Raw genomic sequence first — 25203 nt, 5'->3', positions numbered from 1 at the left:
TGTTGGCACATAGTAGGTTGTCAATACATATTTGTTGAATAAATAAATGAATAAGATTGGTGGTGTAGATGTACAAGTGATTTCAGGTACAGATGTGATGCCTAAGGGTAGCAGCCATCTGTGAGCTTGAGCACTGATATAGTTTGGATGTTGTCACCTCTAAATTTCAAGTTGAATTGTAATCCCCAATGTTAGAAGAGGGGCCTGGTGGGAGGTGATTGGATCGTGGGTGTGGATCACTCATAAATGGCTTAGCACCATCTCCCTGGTGCTGTCTTTGTGACAGTGAATGAACTCTTGCGAGATCTGGTCATTTAAAAGTGTGTGGCACCTCCCTGCCTTCCTTCCACTCTCACCGTGTGACCAGACAGCTCCCCCTTTGCCTTCTACCATGAGTAAAAACTCCCTGAGGCCTCCCCAGAAGCCGAGCAGATGCTGGTGCCGTGCTTCCTGTACAGCCTGCAGAACCGTGAGCCAACTAAACCTCTTTTCTTTATAAATTACCCAGTCTAAGGTATTTGTAGCAATGCAAGTATGGCCTAATACAGGCGCTAAGCCACATACTAAAGCCAGCAGAGTGAAGAGTTGGAATGAACCTGGGACTGGAGGCTCTACCACACTCGCCATTAACTGCCTACCTCTGGACTGCATGTCATCATGTTAGGGAAGCAGGAGCATAGGAGAGCCAGAGTGGCACCATTTTAAAATCAACTCCATCTTAAAATTGGCAAGGCACATTTCTTGTCTGTCATGACATGTGGTTATATGATGTTTACAGCTGAGGAAACAGCTTAACAATGCTTGCAAGGATAAACTATGACAGAAAAAATGTCCAGATGTCCTGGTATTCCATAATAATACATGCTTTTAAAATGATTGTAGTTGGCCAGGTGCAGTGGCTCACGCCTGTAATCCCAGCACTTTGGGAGGCCGAGGTGGGTGGATCACCTGAGGTCAGGAGTTTAAGACCAGCTTGGCCAACATGGTGAAACCCCATCTCTACTAAAAATACAAAAATTAGCCGGGTGTGGTGGTGGGCAGGTGGGCACCTGTAATTCCAGCTACTCAGGAGGCTGAGGCAGGAGAATAGCTTGAACCCAGGTGGCAGACATTGCAGTGAGCTGAGATCATGCCATTGCCCTCCAGCCTGGGAGATAACAGTGAAACTCCATCTGAAAAAAAAAAAAAAAAAAGGTTGTAGTCATGCTTTGATGTACTTATGCACTAAAATGCCAAGAATAGTTTTCTTTAAGTCAACAAACTAATAAATTTTGTGACACTGTCAGCCCCCCAACAGGTAGATATAGTTTGACTTTTATATAGGTAAGACCCTATATAAGAAAAATTTAAAACAAAGATGAGACATTTCTCCTCTTGCTTTCTGAGGACATCCTGCTCTGTAACTAAGTAGCTTTTAAGAAACTTTCTCTTCTCACTGTACTCTGTGACTTGCCTTGACTTCTTTCCTGCACAAAGTCTAAGAACCCACTCTTGGTGTCTGGGTCAGGACCCCTTTCTGGCAACAATTAGAGAAAAATAATCCTTATGTGGTTAAGCCTGTTGTGTGCATCTGAAAGCAATCCTGAGTGGTACTACCTCATGGCCTGGAAAGGTTGAGAACTATTCTGAGGGTAAATAGAGAAGTGGGCTTGGGAGAGATCCCCTAGTGATATGGTTTGGATATATGTCCCCACCCAAATTTCATGTCTAATTGTAATCCCCAGTGTTGCAGATGGGACCTGGTGAGAGGTGATTGGATCATAAAGGTAGATCCTTTATGAGTGGTTTACTTTTTATTTAATTAACTTATTTATTTTTGAGACAGGGTCTTGCCCTGTTTCCCAGGCTGGAGTGCAGTGGCACGATCTTGGCTCATCGCAACTTCTGCCCCCCGGATTTAAGTGATTCTCATGCCTCAGCCTCCTGAGTAGCTGGGATTACAGGTGTGTGCCACCACACCTGGCTAGTTTTTGTATTTTTAGTAGAGACGGGGTTTCACCATGTTTCCCAGGCTGGTCTCGAACTCTCGACCTCAAGTGATTCACCCTCCTTGGCCTCCCAAAGTGCTGGGATTACAGGCATGAGCCACTGTGCCTGGACTGTGAATGGTTTAGCACCATCCCTTTGGTGCTGTTCTCGTGATAGATTTCTCATGAGATCTGCTTGTTTCAAAGTGTGAAGCACCTCCCCACTCTCTCTCTTGCTCCTGCTCTGGTGATGTAAAACGTGCTTGCCCCTGCTTGCCTTCTGCCATGATTGTGAGTTTCCTAAGGCTTCCTCAGAAGCAGAAACTGCCGTGCTTCTTGTACAGCCTAAGGAACCATGAGTCAATTAAACCTCTTTTCCTTATAGATTACTCAGTCTTGGCATTTCTTTATAGCGGTGCGAGTGCAGACTAATACAACCAGGAACCCCAGTAATTCAAAGATGTGATATTTAAGAGGATCCTTTCTAGAGGCTGAGAAGGAATAACAAACATGACAAAACACAGAAGCAACTGGATCAAGTGCTGCAAAAGGGAAATATGGGCCTGGCATAGTGGCTCACACCTATAATTCCAATACTTCGGGAGGCCAAGGCGGGAGAATCATTTGAGACAAAGAGTTTGAGACCAGCCTGGGCAACATAGTGAGACCCTATCTCTACAAAAAATAATTTAAAAATTAGCCTGATGTGGTAGCATGTGCTTGTAGTCCCAGCTATTTGGGAGGCAAGGGCAGGAGGACCCCTTGAGCCCAGGAGTTTGAGACTATAGTGAGCTATGATCACACCACTGCACTCCAGCCTGGGTGACAGAGCAAGACCTCATTTAAAAAACAAACAAACAAACAAAACCACCACCACCAAAAAACAATAAGTATAAGAATCTGTTTTCTTTTGTAACAATACACAGTTGGAGACTGGTTATTTTACCAAGGCTTTGACTGAAATGTTATGCTTTTAGACTGATTTTTTAAAAATTGAGGTTGACTCCAAGAACTGATAAAAGCCCCTTGGGGAAGACTGGCATCACACTCGGTCTATGCAGTCTCTGTACCTGGTAAGAAAAGAATGTCACTTTCTAATGGCCCAAGAACCCCAAGTTATCTTGGGACCTCCAGAGGAGAGGAATTCACCCAATTCATACAGGTATTTGCAGGAACAGATAAATTTGTGGCTGGGCTTGAGGCTTTAAAAGGTCTGAATCTGAGATTCCTTATGTAAAAAGTTTCAGCAAAGCCAGTTTAAGAGAGCCTATAAGGCAAATAATTATTATTGGTGAACTTTATGCAAATAATCAGGCCAAGAATAGTAAGACTAAAACGAATTTTGTAAATAAATTGATCTTACCATAATTTGTTTTTAATAAAAATGAGAGACTAGAGAGAAAAACATTATCACACACCTGCTATTAGATTCTAGCCTTGTCTGTCGTTTTTGAGGGTTTTTCTTTTTTTTTTTTTTTTTTTGCATTATTTTCTGCAATTTGGACTAGATCTTAAATTGTTTCCAGGCTACAACTCCAAACTAACATTCTCTGGATAGATTATGCCCACTATCAATATTTGTTTTTCCCCCGTTTCCATAAAAATGCCTCTATTGGCTGGGTGCAGTGGCTCACACCTGTAATCACAGCACTGTGGGAGGCTGAGGCAGGCAGATCCCCTGAGGTCAGGAGTTTGAGACCAGCCTGGCTAAGATGGTGAAATCTCTGTCTCTACTAAAAAAAAAAAAAAAAAAAAAAATTGGTCGGGCATGGTGGCATAAGCCTGTAATTCCAGCTACTTGAGAGAAGCAGAAGAATTGATGGAGCCTGTGAGGCAGAGGTTGCAGTGAGCTGAGATTGTGCCACTGCACTGCAGCCTGGGCAACAGAATGAGACTTTGTTTCAACAAAAAAAAAAAAAGAAAAAGAAAAAAACATGTCTCTTATTAAAAATCCACTTGCTTTATGTTTTAGACAGCAGGAGGGTGGTTTTCCAACCAATTCACTTAGATTCCAAATGCCATCAAATTTCTTTTTACAAGCATTGTTAAACTGGGCTTGAGCATTTTATTAATTATCATTGGGTGCTATTTGGTTTTTAAAATAATTATTTGTTATATTCAACAGGGGTATAGATAGTTAAAGTTTATGTCTTCCAGGCTTCAACAGTTCTGTATCAAGCTAATAATGGCCCAAATATTCCAATCCACACCATCCCAGGAGGAGCCCAGTTTTTACAGGTCTTTAAAACAGTAAGCGAGAGATTTCAATGCCCTCAAAATTAGGCAAGGATGACAACCCTGTTTAGCAGGAAGCAGCTTCGGAAGATGAGATCTTTGGCCCTGTCTCCTTAAGAATAAGAAGGATGAAAGCTCTCTGGGGGAATCGAGATACAATAGGAATGGGACAGACTTCCACCCTCATATATATATATATTTATTTATTTTACTATTTTTTCCTTAATTATATTTAATTTTTTACAGAACCAAAGTCTTACCGTGTTGCCCTGACTAGTCTCAAACTCCCAGACTCAAGGAATACTCCTGCCTCTGTTACTGGAAAAAGAAGTTGATATGGTTTGGCTCTGTGTCCCCACCCAAATCTTTTTTTTTTTTTTGAGATGGAGTCTTGCTCTGTCACACAGGCTGGAGTGCAGCTGTGGCATGATCTCAGCTCACTGCAACCTCTGCCTCCCAGGTTCAAGCAATTCTTCTGCCTTAGCCTCCCAAGTAGCTGGGATTACAGGTACCTGCCACCACACCCAGCTAATTTTTGTATTTTTAGTAGAGACAGGGTTTCACCATGTTGGCCAGGCTGGTCTCGAACTCCTGACCTTGTGATCCACCCACCTCGGCCTCCCAAAGAATTGGGATTACAGGCATGAGCCACTGCTCCTAGCTGAAACAAAGAGCTGCTTTCTTCTTTGTTTTTTTTTGTTTCTTATATGGAGTCTCACTCTGTTGCCCAGGCTGGAATGCAGTGTGGTGTGATCTTGGCTCACAGCAACCTCCACCTCCCAGGTTCAAGGGATCCTCCTGCCTCAGCCTCCCGAGTAGCGGGGACTACAGGTGTGCGCCACCACACCCAGGTAATTTTTATATTTTTAGTAGAAACAGGGTTTCACCATGTTGGTCCAGGCTGGTCTCAAACTCCTGTCCTCAGGTGATCCACCTGCCTTGGCCTCACAAAGTGTTGGGATTACAGGCATGAGCCACTTCACCCAGCCCCAAATCTTATCTTTAATTGTAATTTCCACATGTTGAGAGAGGACCTGTAATCCCCACGTGATTGGATTATAGGGGCGGTTTCTCCATGCTGTTCTCATGATAGTGAGTGAATTCTCATCTGATTTGATGGTTTTATAAATGGTAGTTCTTCCCGCAGTCTCACGTGCTCTCCCTCTCTCTCACCTGTCACAATGTAAGACATGCCTGCTTCCCCTTCTGCCATGATTGTAAGTTTTCTGAGGCCTCCCCAGCCATGTGAAGCTGTAAATCAATTAAGCCTCTTTCCTTTATAAATTACCCAGCCTTGGGAAGTTCTTTATAGCAGTGTCAAAATGGACTAATATGGGGGTCTTGATCCAGACCCCAGGAGGAGATTCTTGGATCTCGCACAGGAAAGAATTCAAGGTAAGTGGTAAAGTGTGATGAAAGATGAGATAGTTTATTGGAAGCTACTGTGTCACAGAGTAGCACATTTTCAGAAAGCAAGAGGAGGAACACACCATTTTTGTTTCAAGTTTTTCTCATATGGGGTCTTGTCTATGTAAAGACTAAACTAAGCTGTGCCAATGTGCAGGTGGGCCGACAGCATGACAAAATTTATTATTCTGTTGATTTAAAGAAAACTATCTTTGGCATTTTAGTGTGCAAGTACATCAAAGCACAAGTATAATGATCTTGAAAGCATATCTTGTTATTGGTATTGGGACATCTAGGCTTTCTGTTGTTGTAGGAGTTTGCCCTTGCAGGCATTACCAAGCTGCCTCCTAGGTTGTAAACACCTTAGGACCATGGGTTGTGACTGGAAAAGAGTGTGCCTCACTAGTTTTAAGATGGAGTTGATTTTAAAATGTTTTCACTCTGGCTGTCTTAGGCTCCTTCTTCCCTAACACCTTGGCCTTTCAAAGTGTTGCGATTACAGGCATGAGCCACTGTTCCCGGCCCCCTCCTTCATAATGTTTAACCATGCCTTTTACTTAAAGAATTCCAGGAACTGGCCTTAGGAAATCTAAATATCAAACCAAGGAAGGAATGCTGAACAACTGATTTACAGCCTTGTTGATGCTGGCCAGACCATCAGACGGCCCATTACTCAAGATAACCATCACAACCAGTTATGCCACCTGCATACCCTACCTCTCCTGTGCTTCGTCCAGCCCAGCCCGCAAACCCTACCCCCAGTGTCAATGCTCATGCTTTGCCTAATAAAAAAAAAGCCCTACCTGCTCTTTTTGGAAAGTCAGTCAGGCAATTCTCTTTTTCTCTTGTGCTACCTCCCTTTTGCCTGGGCATAAGCTCCACTGAAGCCTCGCCTGGGAAAACTCTTTTGTCCACATGTCAATTTCTATTGCATTGAGAGCCCAAGAACGAGAGGTTAGTAAAATATTGACTTTCCCTTTTCACATGACAAGAACACAAATGATCAGATTATGTAACAGACACATTTCTCAGCTTGGGAATGCAGCTTGTAGGTGTTAATGATCATTTTAGTATTTGAACCTTTGTCTGGATGCATGGGAAAGTCTTAAGATGTTATTTGTCCTAAAAACTTGATTGGTTTCAGTTACTGGGGAAGCCTATTATTACAGCTGCTAAAAGCTTGGTGATTTTTGGAAAAAGAGGGATGTTTTACTTTTTTCATTACGGCTTGGCTATTCCACAGCACTGTGAAAAATATCAGATACATCTGTATCTTTAGGTGATGGATATTCAGGAGGTGGTAAGAGGTTCAAAACAGAATTATGGTTTTAACTCCATATATTATTTCCAACTCTGTGTTGATTTAATGGGAACTCTCATACTGATTTTTTTAAGTCAGGTAATTTATTTCTTGTCTTAGTATTTCCATTAAAACCAGCATAGAATAGACGCAGCTCTTTTGTTTTGTTACATTATTATCTCTAGAGAGCTGATCTATTAAAATAACTATGTAGAGGTACTTCAGCTAATTTGATTACCTGAAAACAATAATGTGGGGCTGTAGCAGTGGCTGTGCTGCACCCCCGTACCCACTCAGCACTCACGTCTATGTGCTAAAGCCTGCTTACTCTAAACGATCTGCCACTTTCTGTCCCCCAAGTGCTGCACAATTGGGAGTTGGGGCTGTGTAGGGAGCAGCCCTCAACCAATGATGGATAGGGGATTGGTGGATAAGTACCCAGCTTCGCATCCCTTGCCTGGGATATCTCTGTGAGGCATTCTACTCTGTCTCCTAGAACCCTTAGATATGTTGAGATCCAGTTGCCCCCATGGTGATGGTGGTCGCCCTGCCATCATTGGCTACTTTCCCTTCCCCATCTCACTTCCCCACTCTTCTACTGGTGTCCTGGGATCATGTCCAAAATACACTACTTGTACTCAAATCCTTGCCACGGAGTTGGTTTCTGGGGGACTTCAAGCTAAGACGGATGCTTAAAATAAGCATAGACCATGTGCAAAAAATAAAGGCAGGTATTTGTTAAGCACTTACCATATGCCAGACAACATTTAAGTCTCACAACAACTCTTTTGGGAACTTCTATCACCTCCAGTTTATACATGAAGCATGTGAGGCTTAGAGAGGTTCAGTGTCTTGTGTAAGTCATGTAGCTAATGGGTCATGAAGGATTTAAATCCAGACTATTTCACTTAAGCGGACATAGTTTTCATGACCACATGTCCTACAACAGCATATCAAGTTGCTTTGCATATCTTCACTGGTACATATTTCATAAGCTTTTGAGGGCATTTTGCTGCTGGATTTTTGTGATATATGAGCTGATAGATTTTTTTGTAACCTATCAACAGTAATAATGTTGCATAACTTGGATGAGTCTGCATTCACCCAATGGAAAGCTGAGTCACATGCCAGAAGGTTTTTTTTTTTTTTTTCCAGCCACATGAAGAAGTTCAATAATGTTTTATTTTCTCCTGGCTCTTCTAAAATGTTTTTGCAGCTAACCACTGTTCCTGCTGTTTTTCTTAAAACTGGCTGCCCAGCTTAAAATTCATTGTGTGATAAATAAAGGTCACTATTTATGCCCTAATAACAAGCTGGATTGATCCAGGGTTTTAGTTGGTAGTGACGCTGTGTGAGGCATCTTCATTCCTGATGTGAAAGACAACATTTCATGGGCTCTGGATGACCCTTCTTTGAACTGAAATGCTCTTCTGGCTGCTGACTTTATCAAGTTTTTTCTTTGTTACACGGCAAAATATGCTCTCTGCTTACCGCCACTGTTGGTCTTCAGAAAGAATGAAACAAATGATTTGTGGTTCCTAGAAAATGTTATAAAATTGTTTCCCAAGTTAGGTCACTGCAGTTACAAAATTTTTGTTTCAGTAGAGGAGTTGGCCAAAAACAACAGAGCCAATGGTCAACCATTATTCCAGAGGAAAAAAAATACTGAGATTAGCTAGGAGTTACTGCCTCCTTTTCCACTGAAACAGAGACAGATTCCTCTAGTGGTGCTGAAACTATTTTGAGATAAATCTCTTTCTCTCTTTATTTACTGGCTGACTTCCCTAGTTTCTGAAATTGACTTATAAAATTTTGGAAGGCATTTTAACTTTATAAGGCAATTTATTATAAATTATTTTTCAGAAACATCTTGAGCCAACTAGAAATGAAAACAAACCATGTTCTCAGGCTATATACTCTAATTCTAGTCTAATTTTTTTAAACTTAGCATTTAAATTTAGGGTTCCATGTTAAACAATACACTTAGGAAGACTCTCTTTGAGCTTAATGAGACTGAGGAAAGAACACCAAAATTTCCATCACCAGAGATATGGTATTATTCATAGGTAATGTGAAGTTAGTAAATGTTTAACAACTGACTTTTTTTTTTTTTTTTTAAGATGGGGTCTCACTTTGTCACCAGAGCAGGCATGCAATGGTGCGATCACAGCTTACTGCAGCCCTGACCTCTTGGGCTCTAGTGATCCTCCCACCTCAGCCTCCTGAGTAGCAGAGACTACAGGTGCATGGCACCACACCTGATGAATTTTTTTTTTTTTTTTTGGGTAGAGATGAGGTCTCTCTATGTTACCTAGGCTGGTCTCGAATTTCTGGGCTGGAGCACTCCTCCCATCTCGGCTTCCTAAAGTGCAGGGATTACAGGCACGAGCCACGATGCTTGGCCAACAGCTGACTTTCTAGGAGAGAAATGTCTTCATTTGTAGTGTTTATCATTCCTGTGGTGTAGATACTCTCACCGTTTCCAATTTCAAGCTACCGATGAGGTGTCAACCAGCTTGCAAAATTCCTGAAAATTTAGCAATTGGCTCTCATGAGCTCCCAAGAGGCAACTCTAGAACACTCCTGCAGGCGACTCAGCCAGCAAGTGCCCCAAATGCAGGCAGGGGAACATTGATGTGTTGACTCTGCAATGCCCTGAAATTGATTTTGGAGGTTACGAGGACATCAGTTAGCAAACCCTCGCAAAGTGGCACTTTCGGTTACACTGTGTGTGTCACCCCAAAACTCAGGTTACCTTGGAAAAATAATGTACTCTGAGAGAATTTGGTCCAAAATATCCTATTTAATTGTTGTCATACAATTAGGGTCACCGAGGGCAGTCCAAGTGCATTTTACAGACAAAGACCACTCACAGCTCTGTGGCTCTGGTTTAGACTGCTATGTTCAGCAAAGGCTGACCACAGAACAAAATAAGCAACCCGTATCCAACTTGGATGCTACCTTTTGTAATGGATTTTGTTTTCGGTTGACATCTGAAAAGCCACAGCCATTGAGGATGCCTGGGAAGTGTCTTCATTAGCTATCACTTAAGGACATCTCTTATTTTGTTCATCTTCTTAAAATAGAAAGCTCTTTTCCAACGAATTAACTTTTTCTTTTCATGTGTCTTATAACTATAGTCTTTCTGCTGACTGGTGCACTGTTCTCTTTCTTAATAAATGTATTTTTGTTCTGTCTCTATATATTTCCTCTAATGATGAAAGACAATGTAAACCTAGCCATCATAGCAGAGAGCAAAGTAAATTTCAATTTTGGACTGCTGCTAAATTTGACCATGCCCCTTGAAACAGCCCAATCAGCGAATGTGGAATGAGAGGGCCTGGAACTGCTGGTAAGATCCCTTGTAATGATCCATCTTTGGCCAAGCACTATTCAGCTTTCCCATTTAAGGGTTTCAAGACAAACCTCCCAACATGCAAAAACTTTATCTTTTATTTCAAGTTTCTATCTAATATTCACTAATTATTATTTTTTTTTTTAGAGACAGGGTCTCACAATGTTGCTCAGAATGGGGTGCAGTGGCTATTCACAGGAATGATCATTGCTCACTGCAGCCTTGAACTCCCGGTCTCCAGTGATCCTCCCGCCTCAGCCTCTCAAGTAGCTGGGATTACAGGTGCGTGCTACAGCTCCTGGCTCTAATATTCACTCACTCTTTAATTCATTTTATTGGGCATTCACTTTGTGTCAGAAGCTTTAGCTAGTTATTGAATGAGATTTTGTAGCTCTCAGGGTTCCTAGTACCTAACGAGCCAAATGAATCAACAAAGCATGGTGAAGTGCCCATGGTGTAGTAGCAACAGTGGGAAACTATTACTACCTGTAGGCTTTAAAGGAGCAGGAGGAAAGGATCTTGGAGGAAAGATTATGCCAGAGCAGAAAGGAAGCAGGAAGGGAGTCTTTTTGATCTCCTGACAGTGACTCCCATTTGCCAAACCCTACAGGAAGCTAGAGGACATGAGAGGCACCCGGAGGTGATGCAGTCTGGGAGGGCCAGGCTTTCAGTGTTTTAGAGAGGCATGGAGAAGGATGGAGGGTGGGCCCCTGGGAGGATCCTCAGGTGGACAATGGCCACTAAGGAATGCCCAGCATTGCTATCAGCCCTGCCCTCAAAGAGCTGCAGTCTAGTGAAGATACTCATACAGCAGGTCTGCCAGGTAAACAGCAGGGGACCTTAACTGGAATGGTGTCTTGGGGTATGGGGGCATGGGTGTGTAGAACTGAAGACCACTTTAGACATCTTCCTGCATACATTAATATACACGAGGGGTTGGGTGGGAGGTATAAAGGAGTAGGGAAGATATTGGTGTCAAAGCTGAGGGTGACAGGCAAATGGAGAAAAGGATGATGTATGCTGGGTGAGAAGTAAAGCCTGATGACATAAATTTCAAATAAATGAAGGCATGGAAGTCAGTAGGAGTTGATCATGAGCAGGCAGGTGGTAGAGGGTGGAATAGCAGGAAATATTCACATCACTTGTAGCTCCTTCCCAAATGAACTAACAAGTCAGATGGTTGGAATAGGTCATTCTTCGAATTTTGGCCAGACCCTGTTAAACAATGGTGATCTTCTGTAAACCGACTATTTTTAGAATTTCATTAGAAAACTTCATGTGGAGTTTAGGTCTGAGGGGGCGTTGAGGGGCTTAAAATGTATAGTATTTTACTATACTCCTAAACTGTATGCACAATATGAAAATAGTTCATAAAATAGCTTGCACTATTGTTGTCCCCCCCAATTTCAGGTCAACGCTGGGAAGCTAGTAAACTTTGGAAGATAGAACATGTTCTCTTGTGTTCAATCAGTCCCTACTGATATCAACAGAAAAGTAGACCTGGACCTACAAAACAATGGACAACCCAAATGTATGTTTCTTTTTTTTCTTTTTGTCTTTTTTTTTGAGATAGAGTTTTGCTCTGTGGCCCATGCTGGAGTGCGGCGACACAATCATGGCTCACTGCAGCCTTGACCTGCCAGGCTCAGTCTATCCTCCCACCTCAGCCTCCCGAGTAGCTAGGACTACAGGGGCACACACCGCCATGCTCAGCTAAGTTTTTGTATTACTATTATTATTATTTTTTATATATAGTGACAGGGTTTTGCCATGTTGCCCAGGCTGGTTTCAAATTCCTCTGCTCAATCAATCCACCTGCCTCAGCCTCCCAAAGTGCTGGGCGAGAGCCACATGCCCATCCCCCAAATGTATGTTTCAATCTATGAATATATGAATGTATATTTCTATCAGAAATATATTCATGGGCTGGGCATGGTGGCTTACATGTGTAATCCCAATACTTGGGGAGGCTGAGTCAGGAGGATCACTTGAGGCCAGGAATTCGAGACCACCTGAGCAGCACAGCAAGACTCCTGTGTGTACAAAACAGTTTAAAAATTAGCTGGGCATGGTAGTGTGCACCTGTAGTCTCAGCTAGTTTGGCAGCTGAGGTGGGAGGGTCGCTTGAGCCCAGGAGGTTGAGGCTGCAGTGAGCTGAGATTGTACCACTGCACTTCAGCCTGGGCTGAGCAAGACCCCATTGCAAAAAAAAAAAAAAAAGAAGAAATACATTCATGGATGCATGTGCCCAATTCCTTGGGATCTATCTCCTAACTGATACAAAGCAGGGCTGGAACATCCTTCTTTATAGGACAGAGTGGGCATGCCAGTTGGACAACTGTGGCTTGGTAATATATCAAACCACTTGACAGTCTATTCCCAGAAGGAAACGGGCTGTGGTTCAGATGTAGGCTGACCCAACTTGAAAGTGGTGGTAGGTTTGTTTAATGATATCTTAGAGAGAAATATTGAGCAGAAATATGAATACCATGGCTAGATTTATAGCCACAGAAATTATAACCGTAAAAGACACGTCTCCAAACGCAGTCCTGAGGATGGCACCCGCTGGGACAATGACTCATTTCTGCATTTCTGAGGTCATGGGAAGGGCTGCTTTTCATGCATAACCAGAATGACGATGAGTTGGTATGACAATGTCTCAAGGACATTCTGGGACTGTGCAGAGAAGGCAAGTCCAGATGTGTCTGAAAATCCGTACCATCATTTCGGTAGGTGTAAAACTCCTACCGTGGTTGTCAATGAAATCCTGGTTGCTGAGATCATGATACCATCTGATGAATCAAAGGAAGATTTTTGCATTTTCTTGCTATCATTAAGAAACACCTGTTCTCAGCACAATTTTCCTGGAGGTGTTGGGATTTTGAGAGGTAACTTTTTCTTTTGTTACAATTTCAAACTTATGGAAAAGTTGCAGGAGGAGTAAAAGGAACTTCTATACCTCTTACCTAAATCCACCAATCATTTGCTTTATTATTTTATGTATTTATTTATATATGTTTATATCAACATAAATGCATATCTATTATTTATTTTTTGAACCATTGAGAGTAAGTTGGACATCATGCCTCCTTATCCCCAAACCAGTTTCCTATGAACGAGGTCATTTTCTTTCCTTCCTTCCCTTCCCTTTCTTCCTTCCTCCTTTCCTTTCCTTTCTCTCTCTCTCTTTCCTTCTGTCTTTCTTTTTTTTTCTTTTGGGACACAGTGTCCTTCTGTCACCCAGGCTGGAGTGCAGTGGCACAGTCTTGGCTCACGGCAACCTCTGCCTCCCAGGCTCAAGTGATCCTCTCATCTCAGCCTCCCAAGTAGCTGGAACTACAGACATGTGCCACCATGCCCGGCCAATTTTTGTATTTTTGGGGGTAGAGACGGGGTCTCATTATATTGCCCAGGCTGCTCTTGGACTCCTGGGCTCAAGTAATCCTCCTGCCTCGGCCTCCCAAAGTGCTGGGATTACAGGGGTGAGCCACAGCACCCAGCCAAGGTCATTTTCTTACATGTCGTAATACAATGTTTAAAATTAGACATTTTAACTCTGTTACAATATTTTTATCAATCCCCATTCCATATTCAAATTTCATCAATTGTCATAACAATGTCCCTTATAGATTTTATTTTTGCAGTCTAGGGTTCAGTTTAGGATCCTGCATTACATTTGGTAATCCTGCCTTTTGTTGGTGCCTGTCAGTCAAAGCACCAGGCACACACTTGCTGTCACACAAATTTGTTTTTTTTTTTTTTGGTGCTTCAGTTTCTGAATTAGACCCTGAGAAAAGCAGGTTGGATGCTTAATGCTCTCTTTGATAGTGTTTGAATCTCAGGCTTCATTTTCCAGCAACTCTTCAGAGTCAACTGTGTGTGTGCAGTTGGAGAGAGAGCCTTGCTTCTGAGTGTGTTTCTCCATCTGCTGTGACCCTTCCTGCAGACTCATCACTTCCAGGAGCACTGAGCATACTTCACAGGTGCGTCTTTAGAGACTGGGGCCTCATGGAGAGGCCTGGCTACAGGGAGCAGGGATAGCAGGGATCCGGAAGCGAGGGGTCTGCCTGCCCTTTTACTCCTGGGCTGTCACTTTCCATGGCTGACTTACCTTTTGAGTTGGTCCAGTTTGGTGGAAAGGCTTCAAGCTGTGCACCCTGGTGGGACCATGTGGCAGGGCATTCAATTTTAGTACAGGGTGGCCCTCTTGTGGCAGACATTTGCATGTTCTGGGAAAAGGACGGATGGTAAAAGGTGCAGAGTCAGAGGGTTAGAGCAGTGTATTCGTTTGCTAGGGCTTCCAGAACAAAGCACCACAGACGGGTCCACCCTAACAGCCTCAATTTACTTTAATTACCTCTTTACAGGCCCCATCTCTGAAGGCAGCCACATTTTGAGGGAGTTAGGACTTCAACATGTGAGATTTGGAGGAAGACAATTATGCTCATAATAAGCAGAAAGGAACCTTAGATATTCTTTAGCTTAAGTCCATCATTTTAGAAAACAGATTGACCTGTTCAAGGTCACACAATAGTAGACAGCAGAGACCTAACGTGAAACCCACCTCTAAGGAATATATGATTACCTCCATTATCTTTTGTTTCTGTAAAATGTCCAAAGCAAACTCAGAATGTATCTTAACTGAAAGGGATGGCTCAAAATGCTAGAGTATGAAATTGACTAAAAGGCAAAGCATCTAAGCCTATTTTACTCAGGCTTTTAGATATCTGTTAGTGAAGAAAAATGTTAATTAAAAAATTTTGAAACTGTATTTTACATTTAAATAACTTTATTTAATTTATTTTTTTAGACAGGGTCTCATTCTGTCACCTAGACTGGAGTGCAGTGGTGCAATCTCAGCTCACTGCAGTCTGTGCCTCCCAGGCTCCAGCGATCCTCCTACCTCAGCCTCCTGAGTATCTGAGACTACAGGCATGCGCCCATATTTTTTGTAGACATGTGGTTTCACGATGCTGCCCAGGCTGGTCTTGAACTTCTGGGCTCAAGCAGTCCACCTGCCTTGGCCTCCCAAAGTGCTGGGATTGTAGGTATGAGCCAGTTCACCTAGCCTTAAACAACTTCAAATGGAATAAAAGATATGATGAACATTAAACCTGGCATATTTCACTAATTTCTGATATTTTTATACTGCTAAAACCACCATGCATCTGGTATTTTGCTTTTCTTTTCCCCTTCAAGTTTGTTATAAGCATTTTTATTTATATCATAGTATATTCCACAAGGTTAAAATTGTTTGGTAGGGCCGGGTGTGCTAACTCACACCTGTGATCCCAGCACTTTGGGAGGCTGAGGCAGGAGGATTGCTTGAGGGCAGGGAGTTTGAGACCAGTGTAGGTAACATAGCAAGACCCTGTTTTTTTAAAAAAATAAATACATAAATAAATAAGTGAAATTGTTCAATGGTTATAGCCCATTTTCTCCTATTGTTACTGCAGTTTGCTAAGCCATTCTCCTCTCTGCACCTCTCCCTCTCTTAGCCATTATACATATATATAGCTATAACATAAAGCAAGTAATATTTATTAAATGTCTATACTACAAAGGTGATCACACTTTTTGCAGGTGTTTTGGAAAATAATTTCAAACTTTCTAGGAAAAATGGCAAGAATAGTACAAACAACCCAGATTCACCTCTTAATATTTTGTCTAATTTCCTTTCTATCTCTCATACTTATTTATGTTTATATTTATACATGTCATTTTATTCAGAATCATTTGAGAATAAGTTGCATACATCATGGGTCTTTGCTCCTAGATAGTTCAGAGTATATTTTCCTTTTTTTGAGATGAAGTCTCGCTTTGTCGCCAGGCTGGAGTGCATTGGCATTATCTCGACTCACTGCAACCTCTGCCTCCTGGGTTCAAGTGATTCTCCTGCCTCAGCCTCCCGAGTAGCTGGGACTACAGGTGTGTACCACCACGCCCTGCTAATTTTTTTGTATTTTTAGTAGAGATGGGGTTTCACCATGTTGGCTAGGATGGTCTTGAACTCCTGACCTCGTGATCCACCCACCTTGGTCTCCCAAAGTGCTGGGATTACAGGCGTGAGCCATGGTGCCCAGCCTGAGCCCTCAGAGTATATTTTCTAAGAATAATGATATTATTTTACATAACTGTAGCATAGTCATAAACTTCAGTAAATTTAATCTTGATACAATTTTATGGTCTAATCTACTATTTATATTCTAATTTTGTTAATGAACCTGGTGATAATCTTTATAGCAGTTTTTCTCCTCCAATACAAGATCCAGTCTAGGATCCATATTGCATTTATTTATTTATTTTTATTTTTGAGATGGAGTCTCACTCTGTCACCTAGGTTGGAGTGCAGTGGTGTGATATTGACTCACTGCAACCTCTGCCCCCTCCGGATTCAAGAAATTCTCATGTCTCAGCCTCCCAAGTAGCTGGGACTACAGGCACAAGCCACGACGTCCAGCTAATTTTTTGTATTATTAGTAGAGATGGGGTTTCACCATGTTGGCCAGGCTGGTCTCGAACTCCTGACCTCAGATGATCCACCCACTTCAGCCTCCAAAGTGCTAGGATTACAGGCATGAGCCACCACACTCGGCCCTATACTGCATTTAGATGTCCTGTCTCTTCAGTCTCCTTTAATCTGGAACATTTTCATAGCTTCTCTTTGTCTTTTATGATACTAACATTTTTATAGAATACCATCCCCCTTCTGTTTTTATTAATAGAATGTTCCTTCTTTGGGATTTATCTGGATGATTCCTTATGATCAGATATAGGCTATATGTTCAGGTTATGCAGGCCAGATAAAAGACGTATATTTCTCAGACAAACCAAGATACCCTTGAGAGTGAAAGATGATGCTTGCTATATTTACGCTGAGATAGTGGGTGTAAATGTGTCTTGGGCAAACTGGGATGTGTGGTTACCCTACCTATATAAGTGATTATTCTTATTTTACCAGTCTCCATACTGGGACTAGATAGGTTAAATCACTTACTGAAGTGATGGGACCAGAACTTAACCTCAGATCTTTCTTATTCTAAAACATCCATTTCCTGTCCCTGCCCCCAAACTAGTGCCATTCAACTGTATTTAGAGTAACTCTTCCATAGCTGACCTTTCATCAAGTCCTGTGGAATCTATCTCTACAAACATGTCTCTTGAATTAACAAATTCATTCAGCAATGATTTCTTCCTTATGCATACGATCTCTACTCCTACTGAATAGTCTCTCACCGGTGATATGGTCTTTAGGGCTGTTGACAAATATTGCACACTCCTTCTAAGCACATAGCAGGATTGCATTTCCCAGTGCACCTGAAGTTAGACAATACAACCACAGCATTTTGCTAAGATCTTTATTTTAGAAGTTGTCCAGATTGTCTTGTGTTTTCATTAGTCAGTATGGGTTTGCCTCCTGCACCCTGAGGGCAGAGACTTGATTTTGTGCAATATTTAACTCTGAGGCTACGCTTTGTGAGGAGATATATTCTGACTGTTTATTTCGCTGGATTCAATTGAAATAATTTTTTGTTATGTTTCTAGAATATATTTTTCTCAAATGGTATTCCCATGTGTGGTCGATTGAGTTGTGGGTCCTGATTCTCCACTCCAGCATGATGGGATTATCCACCCACACCCTTGCCAGGGCCTCAGGCTGAGCCCTGCCTTCTCCTTGCTTCCTCTTGACTTTATTTGTGGCCAAGTGATTTGCTTTGACCAATGAGATGTCAGCAGACATGATGCAAAGGCCTGGGATGAGCTTGTGTGGCTGGGCTTGCTCTTGTGCTTTTGTCATTGTTAGTTCAGAAGCTTGAGGGACATTGGGAGCAGAGCTGCCCCCGCTGAAAGGAGACCTACAGCTGGAAGACAGCTGAGCTCCCAGCCCCAGGGAATGCAGTGATAAATACTTCTATTTTGTTCTGTAGTAATATCTGACTGATACATGGTATCAAAGGGAACAATTGATTTTGTAACTCTTGCTATATGTTGGTTTTGCTCTTGTGAGGAAGCCTGAAATCAATTTACCATGCTATCAGCATGGTATATGTGCACCTACAAAAATATTCATGTGGTTATCCTCAATTTGACCATACAATTACATTTTATGTATTTTTATTTTTATAAATAAAAGAAATGGGGGTCTCACTATGTTGCCAAGGCTCGTCTTGAACTCTTGGCCTCAAGAGATCCTCCCACTTTGGCCTCCCAAAGTTCTGGATTAGAGGTGTGGTCCACTGCACCTGGCCAAATCTAATTTTAAATGGTTTAAGAAAATAGAACAATAACCATGCCACCAGCACAGTTTAGGGCCTTACAGAGCTTTATTCCAGAGAGAATCTATTATCTTAAGGTAATAATTTGGTGTGATAATAAACTCCACAAAGATCTGTGTAATTTTCTTTCTCTATCTTTGATAACTATGACTTTAATTTGTAGTATAATCACACACAATCCATATAGTTAGTAATTATATGGTACTACTAATCCTTTTAAGAAAACAACCCTTTTGATAATTATTTTTAAAGTTGGAGATATGACAAAATATTTACATTCAGAAACATTCTCATCAAGTGGTATTAATTTCAACACCCACAATTTACTTTTAAATTTGTCAAAGTCTAGCTATTAATTATATATATATGTTTTAAAAGCTTGTCCTTAAAATCCAACTATTAGTTCCATAATAAAAATTAAAATGAAACATAATGGCGCAAAATCCTTTATTATTCTCGAATTGAGGGTTGGCCAATTAATGACGGATCACTTGAACCCAGGAGTTTGAGTCCTGCCTGGGCAACATAGCAAGACCCCATCTCATTTTTTATTAAAATTTTTTTCTATTAAATTTTATGTTAAAAAAAGAAAAAGAAAAAAGAAATCTTTTTTTCTTTTTCTTTTCTTTTTTTTTTTTTTTTTTTTGAGACGAAGTCTCACTCTGTCACCCCGGCTGGAGTGCAGTGGGGCAGTCTCGGCTCACTGCAGCCTCCACCTCCCAGGTTCTGGCGATTCTCCTGCCTCAGCCTCCCGGGTAGCTGAGATTACTGGCACACGCCACCACGCCCGGCTAATTTTGGTATTTTTAGTAGAGACGGAGTTTCACCATGTTGGCCAGGCTGGCCTCGAACTCCTGACCTCAGGTGATCCGCCCGCCTCGGCCTCCCAAAGTGCTAGGATTACAGGCGTGAACCACCTATTACAGCCCCATGGGTGGGGCTCTATTTGTTTTTTCCATTCAAGAAAGCATGTCAAACTCCATCAGAGCATGGGTGAATTATAAAAACATAACCGTGCATGTCTCCTAAGTTATTGTAGGCTTTTCACAAATATGCACGGGTATTACTAAGAAATTACTTGCGCCACACCTCACTACTTAATGGAGCCATGCCATTTTATTTTGCATCCATGGTTAAGAACCTCTGCTATAGAGAAGGGTCCTAAACGTCATGTTATGATTATGAAAAAGAATTGCTGCATGCATAACCGAGCAATTGGAAATAAAAAAGACCAAAAGAAAAAAAAAAGAACTGCTTAAGTAATCAGAAAAAAAAATGGCATTGTTAAAGAGTTCTACAATTGAGTTTGAATGAGAGAGGAGACAAAGTGACAAGCCCTGGGCTCTTGAGCTAGTCCAAGTTTAAAGAGTTCGCCTGGGGATTCCTTCACAGTCCTCAGTGGAACCAGTCAAAAGAGCGTCATGCCTCCCGTGTCCCCTGACCCTCCATTCAATCAAAAGCAACAGGCCTGAACAATCACGGAACAAAAACCTCATTGCCCAGCGTAACCTTCCAACCCCGGAGCTGTATGGGCCGCTAATCCGCTGCACAAAGCGGGCCTCTGCTCTTTTCTTCTCCCGCGCCCGGGCCCAGCGTGGCGCCCAACTGCTGATCGGCTCTGGAACGTCCCAGCAGCGCGCCGGGGGCCTCCGGTGTTTATTTAGCTGGCTGCGGGCTGCGCCGGGGGCCTCCTGGAAAGCCGGCTGGGCGCCGCCCGCGCGCCCGCGCCAGAGCAGCCATGTACCGGCGCAGCTACGTCTTCCAGACCCGCAAGGAGCAGTACGAGCACGCCGACGAGGCTTCGCGCGCCGCCGAGCCCGAGCGCCCGGCCGACGAGGGCTGGGCTGGGGCCACGAGCCTGGCGGCGCTGCAGGGGCTCGGCGAGCGCGTGGCCGCCCACGTCCAGCGGGCCCGCGCGCTCGAGCAGCGCCACGCCGGGCTCCGGAGGCAGCTGGAGGCCTTCCAGCGCCTGGGCGAGCTGGCCGGGCCCGAGGACGCCCTCGCCCGCCAAGTCGAGAGCAACCGCCAGCGCGTCCGGGACCTGGCGGCCGAGCGCGCCCGGCTGGAGCGCCAGGGCACCGAGGCGCAGCGCGCGCTCGACGAGTTCCGGAGCAAGTAAGCGGCGGCCATCGGGGGAAACCGAGGCAGGGCGTGGGCCGTCCCGGCGGCGCGGGGCTGGGAGCACGCTGCTACCACGCAGGGGTGGAGCGCCGTCTCTGGTCCCCTGTCGATCGATGACCTCATCCCTGCACGCAGGTGGCACATTTCCTTAAGCTAAGACTAGCTTCTATTTTGATGGCACGTCACAGTTTGCACGAAGTTGTATCATTTACTTTTCATCTATTTTTAAATTTAGGTATAACTTACATGTTATAAAATGCACAGATTTGAAGTGCATAGTTCAGTGAGTTTTGACAAATGTATATACCCGTGTTACCACGAAAACAAGTGAGATATTTCAACTACCCCTGAAAGTTCCCTCCTCCTCTTTCCCAGTCAGTCGCCTTTGCCCCAGACCAGAGGCACCCGTTCTGATTTCTATCACCATAGATTGACTTTGCCTATTCTACAGTTCCACAAAGATAGAATCTTATGGGATGTACTCTATTGTCTGGCTTCTTTTGCTCAGCACATTGTTTTTGAGATGTACCGATGTTATTTAATCCTTACAGACTTACCTTTACCGCACCTGTTTTACAGATGAGGCGACTGAGGCTCAGAGAATGTAGGGATTTGGGGCAAGTCCCCTCAGCTGGCGAATTGCTGTCCCGGGACTGGAATTTAGGTCCCAGGCATGCTAAGTCTAATTGCCTTCATGGCATAGCAGCTGACACCCGGGAATTATGCTCAGTATGTGTCCTCTAGTGTCTTGATACTCAAAGTGCGGTCCATGGACCAGCAGTATTGGCATCACCCGGGAGTTTGCTAGAAATACAGATTCTTGGGCCCACCCTAGAACTCCAGAATCAGAATCTGCATTTTAACAAGCTCCCCAGGTGATTTGCAGTTTAAAAAGTTAAATGTTGAAGACTAAGAAGCACTGGTCCAGGGCATGGTCTCCTCTCCCACAGATTGAGTAATGTGTTAAAATCACATATGAGCTGTTAAAAAAAAGATGTAATTTGTCAACATTTTTTCAAGTTATAAATGTTTGTGCTCTTTGACTCAGAAGGCCACTTCGAGGAATTTATTATAGGATGCACTCTAGCAGGTATGAAATGGCATGCCTGCACAGATACTCACTGCAGCAGGTACACTCCAGCAGGTGTGCAATGGCATGCCTGCAGAGATACTGCAACAGGTACACTCCAGCAGGTGTGCAATGGCATGCCTGCAAATATACTCACTGCAGCATGATCTGCAATAAGCCTGGAACCAAATAAATGGCCATTAAAAGGAGACAGGTGCTTCCTCCATGTAATGGAATACTATGCAGTGGAAAACAGTATGTTATTGTCATTTAGTCTTTTAAAAGAGGAGAAGAGTAGAGTTTTTTTTTTTTGCTTGCATAAGAAGAATTTCAGGACACACACAAAGACACACACACAGACACACACACAGGCACATACCCCAATGACACTGGCCACCTGAGGGGGATAAGTGAGTAGGAACTGGGCAATTGGGAGACAGAGGTGGGAAGGAGACTTTTAACAGAACATCTTTTTATATCTTTAAAAAAATTATTTAACTATGGGCTGGGTGCAGTGGCTCACACCTGTAATCCCAGCACTTTGGGAGGCCAAGGCAGGCAGAATACTTGAGGTCAGGAGTTCCAGACCAGCCCGGCCAACATTGTGAAACCCTGTGTCTACTTAAAAAAATACGAAAATTAGCTGGGTGTAGTGGCACGCGCCTGTAGTTCCAGCTACTCGGGAGGCTGAGGCAGGAGAATCACTTGAATCTGGGAGGCGGAGGCCGCAGTGAGCTGAGATTGCGCCACTGCACTCCAGCCTGGGTGACAGAGTGAGACTCTGTCTCACTCACACACACACACACGCACACATGCGCACACACACAGTTATTTAACCATGTAAGAGATTCATCCATTTAAAATTACATAAATGAATTTTAAAATGCAGATGTCCAGGCCCTACCCTGGACCTCAAGTGGGGCCCAGAAGCTTAAACATTTTTAATGAGTGCCACTGGTCATTCCAGCCAGATATGGGAACCCTTGGCATAGGGTAGTCAGAGGATTTCTCTAAACCTGCTCTATGTTTGAGTTCCAGTTTCTCAATCTGAATCTTGGGCAGGTTATTCAATGTTGTGTTCTGAACACATTTATCAAATCACATTTATTGATTTGATTCCTGTCAGCTCTTTTGTCTTGGGGTTTAATCTGTAGAAACAGACTTGGAGCTGGTAGAAGGGACCTGAAAATCCACTTGTTACAGAACTTCATGGGGAAACTGAGCCTGGGAGACTGAGCCTGGGAGAGGGCCTGTGGGTGGCAGAACTTGAACCTGGTTTTCTCACCCTGGGCCTATGGTCTTTCGGGAACACTGTATCTTGAGAGAATCCGTTCTTGGACTCCTGCAGCGTAAGGCCCAGAAATAGGACCTCATTCAGATGAAGCTCATGTTCTCCAAAGCAAAGGGAGAAAGTGCCCTGTGGCTTAGACATCCAGGGCAGCTTGATGGACCATCAGGATTCCCTGGATGGCCTTTGTGTTGGCATTAGACCATAGTCTACTGTACTTTGGCTGGTAAGCATGACATCCATGAGTCCTAGTTGAAGGAAAGGCCATGTTGGGTTTTCCTGGTCTTTACTGATTGCACTTGGTTCTGAGTTACATGCCCATCATGAAGCAGTTCCTTCAGGCTCTGTGATTTATTTAAAATTCATATTAATTTATTCCCTCCCTTTGCTCCCTTGGAGAAGTTTTGACATTTGGATTGTGGTAGTGGGAACTGAAAATCATTATAGAAATCATGCTCATCCACATCCATAGGCACATACACATACACACACGCCAGGCTGGAGTTTACATTCCAGAGGTGAGTTGATGGCTACCTAAAGCCAGGGGAAAATAATGCAGCAATGGGTTAGTATGTGCAGGCTTGGTTCCATGCCAGCGCTAGGCATAGTCTCTACCTGGCAGTTGAATAATTTCAAAATCAGGTCTTTTTACAGGTCAAAGACTAAACAAAACACTAAATAAAACAAGAATGAAATAAAAACAAAACTATCAAAATACAATTACAGAGTCAATTATCCAAATTGTTGAAAACTAAAAATAATTTATGTAAAACAATCAGTTAATTGAAGCCAGTTTTTTTACTTTATGAATATACTTATATGAATATACACATCATGAATTCTTTGTAGTGAAATCACTCTCTCTCTCTCTTATTTTATTTTATTTTTTTTGATACGGAGTCTCGCTCTGTCACCCAGGCTGGAGTGCAGTGGCGCGATCTCGGCTCACAGCAAGCTCTGCCTCCTGGGTTCACGCCATTCTCCTGCCTCAGCCTCCCGAGTAGCTGGGACTACAGGCGCCCGCTACCACACCCTGCTAATTTTTTTGTATTTTTAGTAGAGACAGGGTTTCACCGTGTTAGCCAGGATGGTCTCGATCTCCCGACCTCATGATCTGCCCACCTCGGCCTCCTGAAGTGCTGGGATTACAGGCGTGAGCCACCCCACCCGGAAATCACTTCTCTTTAATATAATATCTAGACTTGTCTTTACAGCATGAAAATTACTCACAATATCAGGTTAATGTGTTGATCCTCAAACATGTTCTTAAGCTATGGAAACTCTTAGATATTTCCAGCAGGAAAGAGCAATAAGAAAATTAGATTTTATTAACAGTTTTATTCTCAAAGCTAATTATACATTTAAAAACTAATTTCTGGCTCTGTTAGGGCAACACACAAAATAAACTACTAAATGTAACATCCTGGTGTGAAATGTAGAACTTATGCAGAGATGTTTAGTTTCCTAGATAGAACTCAGCTCTGCAGATGGTTTTAGATCTGGGAATGCGTGCACATTGCACATATTCATAATTGTTCTTCCTTCAGTTCACGACTTTTCCTTCTGGGAACACGGTGGTGTGGTTTTCTAGCACCTTTCATGGTTGCAGAATACTTGACTTGAACCCATGGCGTGGGAATGTGGGGACACAGAAAACTATGCTTTGTGGATTGGGCTCAGTGTTAATTAGGATTGCTTTCAACTATAAATGACATAAACTCCAAACTGACATTGGCCCACTTCAGACCAATTAGGATGGCAACTGTAAAAAACAAACAAAAAACAACAGAAAATAAGTGTTTGTTAGGCTGTGGAGAAATTATGGACTGTTGATGGGACTGTAAAATGGTACAGCCATTGTGGAAAACAGTATGGCAGTTCCTCAAAAAATTAAAAAATAGAGTTACCATATGATGCAACAATTCCATTTCTGTGCATATACCCAAAAGAATTGAAAGAGGGTTTTGAATAGCTACTTGTATATACATGTTCATAACAGCACTGTTCACAATAGCTAAAATGTAGAAGCAACCCAAGGGTCCACTGACAAAGGAATACGTAAACAAAATGTGGTAGATACATAGAATATTATACACCCTTAAAAAGGAAGGTAATTCTGACATATGCTACAATATGGTTGAAACTTGAAGACATTTTGCTAAGTGAAACAAGCCAGTCACAAATA

General features: G+C 42.9%; 1 protein-coding gene across 7 annotated transcripts in view; it reads left to right on the top strand.

Moving 5' to 3' along the window:
* Positions 1 to 10480: 10480 nt before the first annotated feature.
* The window catches only part of BFSP1 (beaded filament structural protein 1), a 47024-nt gene continuing 32301 nt past the window's right edge, over positions 10481 to 25203 (top strand). For 3 of the 7 annotated variants that reach the window (XM_063659387.1, XM_063659385.1, XM_054467573.2), the window contains exon 1: positions 19886 to 20655. In XM_063659387.1, the coding sequence (XP_063515457.1) occupies positions 20279 to 20655 (377 nt within the window). In that variant the 5' untranslated portion in view covers positions 19886 to 20278. Of the gene's footprint in view, positions 10547 to 11692; positions 11796 to 12997; positions 13153 to 14106; positions 14248 to 19885; positions 20656 to 25203 lie in introns of those variants that run through there. The other 4 variants (XM_063659386.1, XM_054467574.2, XM_063659388.1 and 1 more) reach the window with 3 other exon arrangements.

This window comes from Pongo pygmaeus, chromosome 21 (assembly GCF_028885625.2).
Source record: "Pongo pygmaeus isolate AG05252 chromosome 21, NHGRI_mPonPyg2-v2.0_pri, whole genome shotgun sequence".
In the NCBI taxonomy this organism is placed as follows: domain Eukaryota; kingdom Metazoa; phylum Chordata; class Mammalia; order Primates; family Hominidae; genus Pongo; species Pongo pygmaeus.
This window is presented reverse-complemented; position numbering and strand designations above follow the sequence as displayed.